Consider the following 14,787-nt stretch of genomic DNA (forward strand, 5'->3'; position numbering starts at 1 on the left):
ATGTCTTTTTAAATGTAGTATTATTATTATTATTATTATTATTATTATTAATACAAGTACTAATAATAATAACAATAAAAATTGGGTGCCAGAGTTTTTTCAGAAAAAATGTTGAAACTGACAAATACCTCAGCGGAATGACAAGCCGCTGTTCTCTGTCCTGTGGCCTGTACTACGAAGCGGGGTTACTGGCTTATCGGGGTAACTTGTCGGATTTAAGGTAGTCAGGGCAAAATGTAAGTGAACAAATATGAAGTCCATTTAAACTGTGGTACCTTAAATCCGACAAGTTACCCCGATAAGCCAGTAACCCCGCTTCGTAGTACAGGCCCCAGGTTGCCGAACATAGATGCATATTGGGACCCACTGTGGACGGCAGCAGTGAGCGTGGCGACCTGAGGCTGCTCCTGTCTGCTCCCTTCACCTGCCAATGCTCCTCCTTGCAGCTTGCTGCGTGGCGCGGAGGAAATGGGTTTGCACAAAGCAGTGAAGCCCGAGTTTGGCAGCGGCACTCGCACCTTCTCCTGCGAGGAAGACTACATCTACGAGAACATCGAGAGTGAGCTGTGCTTCTTCACATCACAGGTCAGCTTTCCGGAACATAATCCACTGCATTTCACCCAAAATGTCACGCAGCCAATAGGCGGCAACAAACCCTAACCGTGACCCTAACTTCCTGCATTAGAACAGCATTACAACAGCTAGAACGTATTATCTAAATTATTTTAAACGTGGCATGATTAATTGGGTTGAGACATGGAGGGTTCATAGTCGTAGAAGCAGCCGTCCTCTTGGGAGTTTCCGGCACCACACTGTCTGCAGTTTACCGGCAACGGTGCAATAAACAATAGAAAGCAGGAGTCAGCAAGAGATCTGTGGCTGAAGACACCTCATTAAGGAGGGAGGTCAGGGCAGAATGTCAGACTCGTTACAGGTAACAGGAAGGCCACAGGTCCAGAAAGAACAGGTCAGCACAACAGGGCTGTGCAGAACGGGAGCTGAAAATACACAGAGTCTCCAGCCGTGTGACGCTCCAGTCCTCCCTCCTGCTGTGCAGCGGTACATAATGAATTGGCCACTCAGAGTGTTTCCAGTTATCAATGTCATATATAGAAATATTTCTCCAAAAAGTCTTTTCCTGTAATATTGAAACAAAAAAAAACTTCACAACTATGATAGCATAGCCCACCAGCAAGACATCGACATTAAGGCCTCATTAAGGCCATTGTTGAGGGATTAATAGGAAGTAGGCTTGTGATTATGGAGGAATGTGACTGACTTTTTCCTCAATCCCTGCTAATGCAGGCACATGTGTTGACTCCTCGATTCCAGGTTTCCCGGTTAAAATGTTCTGTCGGTGTTATAATGATCTGCGGCACATTCAGTGCCAGGCAGCCGTAATGAAGTCTGATGAGATGGATCATGCATGTAAGAATGGTGCCAAATTCCAAAGGAACAGTTGTAGGGCTTTGTTCAGTCTGTGCTACGTCACATTTGTGCCGTTCCGGCTGCACACTCTTCGATGTCCGGATCTCAGTGCAAAGCCGGGATATCGCTGTAACATTTCTGTCCATGTTGGTCACCTTGCCTTCCTGTAGGAGCGTCAAAGCATCATTAAATACTGGCTGGACAACTTGAGAGCGAAACAGGGAGAGGTTCTTCATAACATCCATTTTCTTGAAGGACAGCCAATCAGTAAGCCCTTCCCTTCCCTTCCGACACAATGTGTGTGTGGGTCATTCCGAATATGCAGTATATTTTTCCTGCCCCTGTCGAATGTGTCATAATACACTGGTAAAAGGTTGGTTACATTTTTAAAGAAAAAAAATTGAATGATGTTATCAGGGTAGAATGGAGAGCTCAGGGTAGCCATTCCTCCACCAGGAGTCACAAATCATGAAAAGTGTAAAAAGTTCATTTTGATATCAGATTTTTCAAGAATCTCTTGAAATGTTGGTATTATATAATGAAGTTGTATAATTCTCCCTAACAGGGTGGAATATGGCGGAGTGAGAAAGACTAATCCATGAAACAGTACAAAGTTGATGAAACTCATAACTAATACTTACTGATCTCTGTGCTGTTGTTTTCCCACAGTGTATGATGTCACTTCCTGGGGGATAATTTCATAAACAGACTAGCACTACTGTTACATTGCAGGGACATTCCAGCAAACTACAGCATGCAGAGTGACACTGAGGTTACAGGAACCTCTAAATCTATTAACTCCTAAATGCTTAAATCCTACTAACGTAACAATCTTAAGATGGAAATATTTTATTTGAAACATCTAAACAGTAAATGAAAAAAACATCTTGAAAATGTTGTAATCAATTGTGAATATTGTGCTGTAGGAGTTAGTGCCTAGAACATATCGGCAAAGCAGGCAAGATCTACTCCAACCAGTGTAGTGAAATTACTTAAAAGTGAAGTCCGTTTATTTGGAAATTTAGGATAAAAGAAAACTGAAATCATTTCCATCACCATATCATAAATTTACAAATTTAACATTTTACCAGTATAGTATGTACACCAGTAAGATTCATTCAGTGGGGATAGGGTTAGGCTTCTGAAAAGGCACGGCATAGTAGGAGAGATCACTGCATGTGAAATGTTGTGAGGCTGCTCACTGGCACGTGTGCATCTCTGAGGCGTAAACCTACAAGTAAAATCATGTGTTATCAAGTAATAGCAAGTGCTACTACTGATTTCAACGACAACCTCACAGAAGACTCTTTGACCTGTGGCTGTATGTGTGTGTGTGTGCGTGTGTGTCTGTGTGTGCATGTGTGTGCATCTTCCAGTCCCGGAGCTGAGTGCCAGAGGAGTGGTCCAACAGGTCTTCCCTCTCCACGAACAAAGGATCCTCAGTCAGCTGATGAAGTCCTGGGTTCAGGCTGTCTGTGAGAAACAGCCCTTGGGTCAGTTATCCTCAGGGCTGTCAACGGTCTTATGAGTCACATGCAGATTCTGCTTATTTCCCGCATCATTAAAAGTCCTACCAGCACAAACTGCTGTGTTTGACTCCACACCAGATATGCGTGTATCACCTCCTGCCGTTCAGCAAAATGAACAGCCGTTTATGGAGCTAATCACTGTTGTCTGTACTGAACATGTATCCATAACAAAGGAAAACACGATATAGACCCAAAGGAATGTAATTGGTGAAAAGGTTTAAAGTTTTTACTGCTTAGTACTGTGTGGTGTATTGTTTTGCATATAATGATGTATCACTAATGAGTATTTTATTAGCATGTTGAATAGCGTCTTCCTCTCTGCCTCTACCAGATGATATCTGTGATTACTTCGGTGTCAAGATCGCCATGTACTTCGCCTGGCTGGGATTCTACACCACCTCCATGCTGTATCCTGCAGTGATTGGCTTTGTCTTATGGATGCTCACCGAGTCGGACCAGGTGGGGGCGGGGGGGGCTGCTGTGATGCATCTTCTGTTTTACTGTTACATTTTGGGAGCTGGCGGTGAAACAGGCCACGCTGTGCGTTTTCCAGACGAGCCGGGACATCTGCTGCGTGGTGTTCGCTCTTTTCAACGTGGTGTGGGCCACCCTCTTCCTGGAGAGGTGGAAGCGGCGTGGGGCGGAGCTAGCATACAAGTGGGGGACGCTGGACACGCCTTCTGAGTCGATAGAGGAGCCCCGGCCTCAGTTTAGGGTGAGTGCGCCCAGCTGAACATATGCCCCCTAGAGGACTAAAATGGAACCGAAAGTGTACGTCAGGATAGAGGTCGAAAGTCAGCATACGTGGTTGAGTGAGTGGCTGTTAAATGACTGAAGAGTGTGAATGTTTTAAGAATTTCCGCAAATGAAAGTGAAACGTCATGGAAATAGTTCTTGTACATATTCAGACAAATAGTTAATCTTTAGTATTTCTGCCTTGAATGGGGTACAGAGCCCTTTAGGAAGCGTCTACACTGTGGAGCTGTGTGTTTCTCTCAGGGTGTGAAGCGGTGCAGTCCAGTGACGGGCTGTGAAGAGACGTACTACCCACCCTGGAAGCGGAGGGCCTTCCGCTGCCTCGTCAGCCTGCCCGTCTGCATCCTCTGCCTTTGCTTCGTCTTCCTGGCTATGCTCATCTGCTTCGAGCTGCAGGTCTGCTGACAGCCCCTCATCTAGCACTGTCTCCACCCCCCCACACGCACTGGGGCATATAAAGCGCCCCATTTACCGCAGAAATCACAGCTGGGAATGACATCACACCCAAGTTAGCTGTGCTTCAGGACAGCAAGTCGGAAAGCCACTTATCGATACCAGGAACTGATCTTGAAAGGCAGGATTTCTTGCTGAGCTGGATAACTTTGAAGGTGGAAGATACCCCAGTTTAAATGGCCTTTATCTTAGTTCACCAACATTTAGCCCAGACTACCATAAGTCCCACAAGTTATCCTGCTAAGCAAGAAATCCTGCTTTCTGAAACAGGAAATGTCTTTGGTAAAGTGATACAGTAATGGTATTACACTATTAATACTATAAAAATGTACAACAGTACAGTATGCAAAGTGCAAATCATGATACATGTGTTTTGGTTCTGTCTCTATCCATATGTGAAGCTTCAGAGTCCATTAGGTGTTCTGGTAAAAACAATATTATCTTGTAGTAATTTGTGCTTTCAAGTTAGTCATTCGTGCTCTTGAGTTACTAATTGAGTTACTCTTGAACTGGTAATTAATTCAAGGAAACAAATTACTAACTGGGGAGCACGAAGTACTAACTCAACCACACGAAGTAGTAATTGAAGAGCATGAATTACTAAGAGAATATTTTTTTCTACCATGACACTTAAGGGGCCCCATATGAAGCTATCGTCTGTAAGCAAGGATGATAATAAAAGGAAACCTTAAGATATAAGATTTATGTGGTGTCTGTGTGCAGCCTAAGTAGGCCTTACTGTTGCTTCTTGGTTTATAGGAGTTTGTCATGGGGATCAAGGAATTGCCCCGTGTGGCCAGGTTTGTGCCCAAGATCATGCTGGCCATCACTGTGACGGCGTGTGACGAGGTGTACAGGAAGATCGCCTGCTGGCTGAATGACATGGGTGAGTGATGTGAAATGACGTCAGAGTCCTGGAAGATCGCCTGCTGGCTGAATGACATGGGTGAGTGATGTGAAATGACGTCAGAGTCCTGGAAGATCGCCTGCTGGCTGAATGACATGGGTGAGTGATGTGAAATGACGTCAGAGTCATGGAAGATCGCCTGCTGGCTGAATGACATGGGTGACTGATGTGAAATCACGCCAGAGTCATGGAAGATCGCCTGCTGGCTGAATGACATGGGTGACTGATGTGAAATGACGCCAGAGTCATGGAAGATCGCCTGCTGGCTGAATGACATGGGTGAGTGATGTGAAATGACGTCAGAGTCCTGGAAGATCGCCTGCTGGCTGAATGACATGGGTGAGTGATGTGAAATGACGTCAGAGTCCTGGAAGATCGCCTGCTGGCTGAATGACATGGGTGAGTGATGTGAAATGACGTCAGAGTCCTGGAAGATCGCCTGCTGGCTGAATGACATGGGTGAGTGATGTGAAATGACGTCAGAGTCCTGGAAGATCGCCTGCTGGCTGAATGACATGGGTGAGTGATGTGAAATCACGTCAGACGTCAGGCCTTGGCTTCTGTACTGCTGGGCAGGCTCAGTATTTGCTGCGATACTATTGGGCTCTTTGGGACGGTTGTCTATTTCATACATTGAAGCAGTGAACAAAAATGAATCTATGCTTCATTTACGTTACAATTAACTTGTGCTTTTGTCCAAAAGAATTTACAGAAAAGGTTAATCTTTTTTAACCCACTACCTTTATATTGTTAGTACAATGCTCTACTCGTTGATCTGCAGCTTTCACAGTGCGCGCCACATACCGTGGTGCTTAATGGTTTGGCCCGTAGCCCCCTGTATTCAGCTCCCCCCTCTGGATCTGGCGTGTGGTGTGTTCCTCTTCTCATCATTTCGGCCATTGTCCAAAAACAACTGCTCTATGTAAAGCGTGTGCATGCCCTATGAAGGACAGTCCCCCGGCCCCCCGGCCCCCCGGCCAGTGCCTCCTGGACAGGGCTCAGGTTCACCAGCGGAGAAGTGGTTATTGAGGATGGATGGATGGATGGATGAATGGATGGATGGAAGATATATTATATTTTGACTCTTGTATGTTTTTTTTCCCCAGAAAACTACAGACTCCAGAGTGCCTATGAGAAACATCTCATCATTAAAATGGTTCTTGTAAGTTGCAAAATGATTAAATATGTTATGACTAGAAATGCATCATGATATACATCATGCAGGTACATAATTCATGTTGCTCCAAACTCCAGAGTGAGAATGTCTAACATTGTGATTGTTCTCATGCAGTTTCAGTTTGTAAATTCTTATCTCAGCCTTTTCTACATTGGATTCTACCTCAAAGACATGGAGCGTCTGAAAGAGGTGAGCGGACCTGTGGTTCGTCCTGCTGGGCCGGGAGGTCGGGGGGTCGGGGGGTCGGGGGGTCGGGAGCCTCTGAGCGCCACGGCACTCGCTGCCCTAAACCCCTCTGACCTCCGCTGTTTCGCTGCTTCATTTGCCTTCACTTGTCTTCATTTTCTCCCCCTCCTCTCTGTCCATCCATCCGCCTCTCTGGCACCCAAAGCTGCTGCTGGTCCCTCAAATGGTCCAGGCCACTTAGAGATCCAAAGTACACCCATTAGGCCGAGCCTGACCGGGCCCCTACGCGCACCCATGCATAATGTCATCAGTCATTAAATTCCTGCTCTCCGCATGTCTGTCCATCAGCTCTCTTCCGTTTGATACTGCTCATGTTCCCTGGCTTCTATAATGAAAGCAGTTACAAACATTCAGAGACGGAGGGTAGGGGTAGGTATATTACGGGTAGGGGTAGGTATATTATGGGTAGGGGTAGGTATATTAGGGGTAGGGGTAGGTATATTAGGGGTAGGGGTAGGTATATGTTATGTGTACGTTTTTGCTTTCCTATAGTGCATTCCAGAAGTCTGACTTACCTTCTTGAATATGTAGTGGTCTTGTGCCATCATCTGAAGTAATTTTCCATAGATTCTCTTACGGATGCCTTCAGTTCATTAACAGTGAACAGGGCTTTTTACATTGTGGCTTCAAAACGTTCTGTTCTTTGAAAATAATTTCCAACGACTGTGCACTCTGATATACAGCTTGTCAGCTGTGATATGTCAGCTCTGTGCCTCCGAGAGGTGATCCATCCCTTGATTTCTCCTGAATGGATAATAGGTTGTGAGTGTTTGCTGCAATCCTTGTTATGGAAGTAAGTTTCTTTAGATTGATTTCTAGGTTTATATCCCAGATTATATTTTCATGTTTAAATAATTGTCCTGCTTTCAGCTGCTTGTACAAATGCCAACCTTCACCAGAAGTTGCACTGGCTAAAACAAGGGTTTTTTCAAGGAGCAAGAAATGTTCGTTCTTTAACCCCCTGGGACCGGCGATCCCGCCGGCGGGATCTGACAGAATTCTCGCGAGACCGTTTAAATAACTCCGCGAGTTTTTGTCATATACACATTTTAAAAATACCCTCAGAAACTTTGGACGGTCTACTTTTCAAATATATATAGGTAGAAACTAAATATATTTTTACAGCTTCGTGATACGAATAGAAAGAACAAGAGTGACTGACTTAAGCGTCTGCGTCTCGAAGCGGCTCTGATCACCCACCCACTTGCAAATCGCGCTATTCGCATGATAATAACATGATAATCCGACAGTTAGTATTGGGTGAAGAAATATGTGAATACGCCCATTGTGACCGAAATAAACAAGAGCACATGTCTGGGTAGTGTTTACACTGATCGGCTACAATATAGCACACGGATACGTCTCTGCCGCTGAAGTTTTGCGCCAGTGTTGCCACTTTCAGCAGCGAAGCTCATACCTGTGTTCATAGCTCAGTGGGCTAAGCCTGTGTGCCTGCAATCACGTGGTCGCCGATTCAAACGCAGCGTATTTAGAACGTGAATAGCGATCTTCCGCTGAGAGCGGTCCTACACGCTCCCGACGCAAGTAAAACAAAGAAAGGTGACACGATTTGCTTTTTTGCCTATTTAACCTAATTTTAAAAACTTTAATACTTCTGACAATGGAAGTTTTGAAAAGAAGACAGATAACGGATTTAGTCAGTGTTTTTTTCATGATTCTACATAATGATTTCAGCGAGATATAAACTGAAATACACGAGAAAGATACGCGGTCGATGATGCCCTCGTCCCCAGAGCGTCAATAATAGTCACTGCATCATATTTATCGCTTTCTATATTTATATAGTCACAGTTTTTCATTTTTCATTCCATCTATCAATAAACTGTGAAAGGGATTTTATTGTTGCTACTTTTCTTGCGTTTCAAACTGCTTTTCCAAAGTGATGGGTGTGGGGTGCAGTGACATTCCAGACTGATGGGCCATTGACAGTATGCAAACTACTACAGGTGTGAGGACACCTATCTCATCAATATTCATTGTGAAGACCACTGACTTTGAGAAAAAGAGTGTCACTCCAAAGTTCTAACACTTTAGTAATCAAACCATATAAAATTTCTGAATGTCACTTTCACCTATGTGTAGCCAACCCCTGTGTCTATAAGCTTCAGAGCTCAAAAGTCTTACCTAGAAATGTCTATAATGTGATTTTTTACAATTTCTCAGCATGTCTGAAAATAGGTTTTTGAAAAGTATATGTTTAAAGTTGATTTTAACAAAAAATAGAATAATAACATTCTAAGAGGTCTCAGATTATTGGTGCTGAGTTTGTGCTGAATAAAAGCAAATGTATCACTTTGGGATAAATGTTTTTTAGATAGGTGAAATATTTTAAAATGTCAAGGCATGTCAGACTACCTCGAAAGTGGAAAAAAGGCCTCAGGCCCCAGGGGGTTAATGACTGAGCAAGCGCCTGTATTTGGATCTAAAACGCTGTCATCATATTGAGCTGAGAAGCTGTTGCAGGTGTAAAGAAGCCTTGAGTGATTTATTGTGTGATTTCCCTTCCAGATGCTCGCTACCCTGCTCATCATCCGTCAGTTCCTGCAGAACGCAAAGGAAGTCCTTCAGCCTTATCTATATGAGCGTCACAAGTTAGGTGAGCTGACATTTAGGACTGTGTGGAACCTCCTGCTGTCTGCGCTGCTGAAATACGGACGCCTGGCTGCAGGAAAAGCACAAGTCTCTCCCAGCGAGGAGGCCATGCCGGGCCCGGGCCTGAGGGGCACAAGGCCTGGGATCGGACGGACAGAGCGGAGAGAGAAGAAGTGTCTTAACGGGGGTTGTGGGGTACCAGAGGAAGAGGAGGAGGAGGAGAGCTTAAGGCACAATGAGGAGGAGAATGAGGAGGAGAGCCTGATTGACTGTGGACTAAAACTGCGAAAGGTCAGCTTCATCGAGAAGGTAGAGCGCAAGCCTGGCTCTATAGTCGCGCCGCTGGAGGACGCCTTCCTGGAGGAAGGAAGCCCCACCATGGTGGAGAAAGGCATGGATCCAGCCTCCATCTTTGAGATGTGTGACGATGACGATGACAACGGAATCCCCGAGGTGAAAGACATTTCCGGAGAGGCCTTAACTGGCCCGCTTGCTGTGGGTCCAGAGTGCCCCGTCTCTGTCCGGCACCGGCGGAGGGGCCGCAGTCTTGAGCGGGAGGACAGCAAGACCAAGAGGGACTCCTGGATCGACCCCCCCGAAGAGAACGAACCCACGACACTCACTCAGGCTGAAATAGAAAGCTGCATGCAGTCGTATGAGGTGACTGTCTTTCTGCTGTTTTCTCTGAACCCTGTTAGGCGCTCACATCTCGTTGTGTCTTCGTTATCAGACACATTTATTTATTTCTACTCAGTAGACAATGTAGTTATGGTAATGATATAAGAGCTTTTGATTCTGTTGTTAAATGTGTTGCATTACAGTGCTGCAGTTTAATGTGCGGAGCCGCGCTTTGGTGCACAGAGCCGCGGTTTAATGCACGGAGCCGCGCTTTGGTGCACGGAGCCGCGGTTTAATGCATGGAGCCGCGCTTTGGTGCACGGAGCCGCGGTTTAATGCACGGAGCCGCGCTTTGGTGCGAGGAGCCGCGGTTTAATCCACCGTCGTTTCTGTCGTGTTTCCCTCATTTAGGACACCTTCCAGGACTACCAAGAAATGTTCATCCAGTTTGGTTACGTGGTGCTCTTTTCCTCCGCCTTCCCGTTAGCGGCCATGTGTGCCCTCATCAACAACATCATCGAGATCCGCAGTGATGCCTTCAAGCTGTGCACCAGCCTGCAGAGGCCGTTCGGCCAGAGAGTGGAGGCTATCGGCCAGTGGCAGGTTAGTGTGAATTCATACTGCAGCCTAGATATTCAAGCATGTGCCATATTCTTAGCTACATGCTTCAGTAAATGAATTTCCTTCACTTCTACCCACCGTCCAAATACACAGTTGGGAGAACTGGGCTCTTTGAGTTGCACATAATGTGGGTGCGTTTGTGACGGACTGGCATCCAGGCCTGCAACGCTGTACTGGAGGTGTTTAGAAGGATGTACATACTGTAGCAGGGACTGATAGCTTGTTTTTTTTTTTACTGATTTCGGTTTCTGCTGTGCCTGTTGTGCTTCTTGTAAACACATTGATGTTTTGCTTTTCTTTCCAGACGGTTATGGAGGTTATGGGCTTGATTGCCATCATTGTTAACTGCTACCTGATAGGCCAGTGCGGCCAGCTGCAGCGCCTCTTCCCCTGGCTCAGTCCTGAGATGGCCATCATATCCGTCGTCATCTTGGAGGTACCGAGCATTTAGTCGCAGGTTCCACTCATCCTGCATTGTTGGCCAGACTTTCTCATCATGATTGTTCAAATTCCTGGACAATGGTAGAATTATTCCAGCGCATATTCTAAGATGTGTCTTTCAAGTATGGTGTGGAAATGGGCACTTTGTGCTCGTAAGCGGGAAAGTTACCAGTTTGAAGTAATTTCTCCGTTGGGCGCCTGAGTTGAGTCATTAACCCCAATGGCTCCAGGAACAGGCTGACCCTCTGCATCACTTTGGATGAAAGCATCTTATAAATAAATGAACAAGCTTCACTCTCTTGTCATTTGTACTTAAAATTATTAATATTACAACATGTACATGAATGGTCCCTTAAATATGCAAGCTTCATTACAAAAATCGAAATACTGGCATGTGTGTCCTGTTTAGAAATTTCTCTCAGACTCACATAAGCATTGCTGCCTGTCCTCAGCACTTTGCCATTCTCCTGAAGTATGTCATCCACGTGGCCATCCCCGATATTCCCAGCTGGGTGGCAGATGAGATGGCCAAACTCGAGTACCAGCGCAGGGAAGCCTTCAAGGTAATCGTGACTTTTGTCTGTAGGACAAAATTTTTTTTTCCTGGTTGACTGTAATCAAAAACCTCTTAGATTATTGATAAGGCACAATGAAATCTATGAAATATAGGGAATCCTGAAGCGAAAGAATACAGTGTGTGTTTTGGAGAGTTGTTTGTAATGTAGATAGTATTATAGTTCCTAGTTTTAGTGCAGTACATTTAACACGTCAGACAACATCGAAGAGAGTTCAAATATTGAATGTTTAATCAGCTGTGTCTGGTCTCCTTGTGGAAAGATCATAATTTACCTTTGCTTATCGTCCTCCAGCTTATGCCTATGAGATCCACGATAACACAGCTGGGTCTGTTATTATTGTGAAGAAGGCTGATGTTGAGAGGGGTCCCGGCCGGCCTCTGAGGCTCTGTCTCTGTTTGATATCTGTGAGGCGGAGGGTGTGACTCTGCTGACTCTGCCGTGTGACCTTCAGATCGTCCAGCTAGATGTTGAGAGGGGTCCCGGCCGGCCTCTGAGGCTCTGTCTCTGTTTGATATCTGTGAGGCGGAGGGTGTGACTCTGCTGACTCTGCCGTGCGACCTTCAGATCGTCCAGCTAGATGCTGAGTTTGCATTCTGTCCACAGAAACATGAACGGCAGGCCCAACAGCACTACCAGCAGCAGCAGCGGAGAAAGCGCGAGGAGGAGGAGCGGCAGAGGCAGGCCGAGTATCAGGCCCGCAGGGAGCGGGAACGTGAGGAGGGCAAGGCCGACTCTGCCGGCGGGGGCGACCATCACCATGACAAGAGCCATGGGGGCAAGCTGCGTTCCAGCGGGGGCAGCGGGGGCGCGGGCGACAAGCCCAAGAGGCCGAGCTCACTGCTGGCCAACAATAACGTCATGAAGCTCAAGCAGATCATCCCACTGCAGAGCAAGTTCTCTTCTGGAACGGCCCGGTCACCACAGTCCCCTACCGGCAGTGAACCCAAACTCCCAGGGTTCCTCAGTTTCAAGTTCCTGAAGTCGCCCGAGAACAAGAAGGAAGCGGCGGCCGCGGCGGCAGCGGCGGCCTCGGCGGCTTCCTCTGGCGCCGCGGCGAATCTGGAGAAGTCGCAGTCCCCCAGTAAGTCCTTCAACCCTGGGAAACTGTTCAACTTTGGTAAGTCTGAAGGGGGCAGCTGTGTAAACGGGACTCAGCAGGCCAAGCCTGGAGATGCCGCCCAGCCCCAGGACAAGCAGCCTACCAGGTCAGACCTGAACGGAGTGCCTGAGGAAATACCCTCCCCCGGCAGCGAAGGGGGCGAGAATGGACACGCAGCAGACCCCGAGCCTCCGGGGCCCAAGATCTGACCCTCAAAAGCAAACAATCAAATCAAAGGCTATGACCAAGGAAGAATGCCAAGTCTCGTTCCTGTGCACCATGACGTCTGGAAGATGGCTTCACTTTCTAACAGACTCATGGGTCCGTTTGTGCTTGAACACAGATTGGATATCAGAGAGGATGAAAAGAGACTCGTTTCCTGTTCCGCCACACGCCAGTCCCCGTTCTGCAATACATACAGGAATGCATGACCTGCGTTTCTTATCCTTTTTTAGCCTTTTTGTTTTCAAAAAGAGAACTGCACTGTCTCTTATTTATTCTGTAGTCTAAAAATTGTAAGCACCTATCAGTGGATTGCCACTGAGATTCACAACCTGATTGGACAGAAATCTGGTTTGAGCTACAGATCTGGCATCTCCCAAACCATACAGAGAACTTCCTGAACCTGCTCAGATGGACATCAGAAATTTCTACCATGATGATGAATCAGCATAAATACTAACTGTGACCACTCCAAGGCCTCGATACTTTTTTTATTCCGCCAAGCTGTTAAATTTGCTCATAGGTTGTTATTCAGTGGTTCAGTTCTTTTTTTTTTTTAAGTTTTGCAAACAAATTCATACCTCATCCACTTTTCTTTTAGTTATTTTTGACAAATTTTATAACTGAACTACCCACATTGTTTTATATGTCTCCTCATATCCAACAGCAATATTAAAAGTATGGTTTGTTTTCTCGGATATTCGGATATTGTGCTGTACAGGGTACCATTCTCTCCAGCCGTAATTCTTTACTGACTGGACTGTATATAGAGAAGATAGTTTGGGTTAAACTACAAATATTTACTTAATTAGAAATGGTTATTGATACAGTTGTCATGGAAATTGGCAGTTATTCGGACATAGCCTTGGAATTGTCTTGTATCGTGGCTAGCAGGCTAGCCTACGGAATCAGCCAGTAATAACTAGCTGTGGTATAACTGATGTCAAATTCGTCATTTCGTACAAAGCTGGACTGAAGCCTAATTATGACACTATTTGACCACAAATTTCAGTTTCCTGTTGGTTCCGAAATTTCATTTGACTTCAACAAGCATGAGAAGCTTGTTTTGCATGTGAGAAGGATTTTTCTGGACATGTCGGTCTGATTGATGTGATACATCCCAATAGCACATCGATATTCAATTCAGACAAGAGAATTACTGTGACAAACCGGAGAGACGCTAAGACCCTGAGGTGTCGCGCTAAGGACATCGGGCCCTTGATGTGCTCATGTTTCTCTGGATAGCCTGGTCATTAATGAACTAATCTTAGTGCCACAATTACTGATTGTCTCTGTAATAGTTCACCACTAACCAAATAGAGTCCCAATGACTGTCAGTCACGACCCCTCAGAATATGCCTTTATTTCTGTGTTCATATTCCCCTCTTGGATGGTCACTTAAAGCAAACATCCAGCCTGCCTCATAGAGAGCAAGTGTTAGACATGCAGATTAGGAAGGTCTCTATACATACCTGGGTCATTTCTCTTATTATCATTTCTCAGTTGTATTCTTTTTTTAATCTGTGACTTATGAAGAAGGCCAGAGAGCAGAGACATTTCATTTTCATGCACAGCTGAAAATAGACAAACAGAACAATAAAAAAGAAACATTTGCACTAGACCCTGAGGCCCTGCGTCTTTGTGTGCAGGGTGACGGGGAAACACCAGCCTGCCTCATGACATATGCAAAAGCGGGACATTTCTGTTTTTTTGCTACATGAATTCTCTAAATTTGTGACTTTTATCCATCCATTGGATTTTCAGTTAAGGCATCTTAATGCAGTTAGTATTTGTAAGTTATACATAGATGTCTGGTTTTTATATTTATTTATTTGTCTATTTATTTATTTATTTATTTATAGTGTTGTGTTTTTGTTTTCAGTCAATGATTTGCCAAAGCAGCACCAAAACAGGGCTTTTAAAGTACAGAGCCATACTTGTGTGTTATTTCCATGAAACTGACCAAGAGAAGGAGCCCCGAAATATAAAAATTCTGTAAGGTATCACCCTACAGGAGACCTGCACAGGATGTTCTGACAGCCCTTAAAGGAATCCCTTCTGTAGTTTTGTCCTAGCGTAGTTTGATTTGGGCCTCAAAA

The 14,787-nt window shown here is 45.4% G+C and overlaps 1 protein-coding gene across 1 annotated transcript in view; it reads left to right on the plus strand.

Moving 5' to 3' along the window:
* Positions 1 to 14,309, plus strand: part of ano8b (anoctamin 8b) — a 38,477-nt gene extending 24,168 nt beyond the window's left edge. The window contains exons 4-17 of the mRNA XM_072699837.1: positions 447 to 585; positions 1,599 to 1,695; positions 2,805 to 2,921; positions 3,289 to 3,416; positions 3,511 to 3,672; positions 3,957 to 4,109; positions 4,926 to 5,052; positions 6,180 to 6,235; positions 6,365 to 6,439; positions 9,026 to 9,769; positions 10,139 to 10,330; positions 10,653 to 10,784; positions 11,242 to 11,352; positions 11,971 to 14,309. Of these exons, the coding sequence (XP_072555938.1) occupies positions 447 to 585; positions 1,599 to 1,695; positions 2,805 to 2,921; positions 3,289 to 3,416; positions 3,511 to 3,672; positions 3,957 to 4,109; positions 4,926 to 5,052; positions 6,180 to 6,235; positions 6,365 to 6,439; positions 9,026 to 9,769; positions 10,139 to 10,330; positions 10,653 to 10,784; positions 11,242 to 11,352; positions 11,971 to 12,675 (2,938 nt within the window). The 3' untranslated portion in view covers positions 12,676 to 14,309. The remainder of the gene's footprint in view (positions 1 to 446; positions 586 to 1,598; positions 1,696 to 2,804; positions 2,922 to 3,288; positions 3,417 to 3,510; positions 3,673 to 3,956; positions 4,110 to 4,925; positions 5,053 to 6,179; positions 6,236 to 6,364; positions 6,440 to 9,025; positions 9,770 to 10,138; positions 10,331 to 10,652; positions 10,785 to 11,241; positions 11,353 to 11,970) is intronic.
* The last annotated feature ends 478 nt before the right edge of the window (positions 14,310 to 14,787 follow it).

Source organism: Paramormyrops kingsleyae, chromosome 15, assembly GCF_048594095.1.
Source record: "Paramormyrops kingsleyae isolate MSU_618 chromosome 15, PKINGS_0.4, whole genome shotgun sequence".
Classification (NCBI taxonomy): domain Eukaryota; kingdom Metazoa; phylum Chordata; class Actinopteri; order Osteoglossiformes; family Mormyridae; genus Paramormyrops; species Paramormyrops kingsleyae.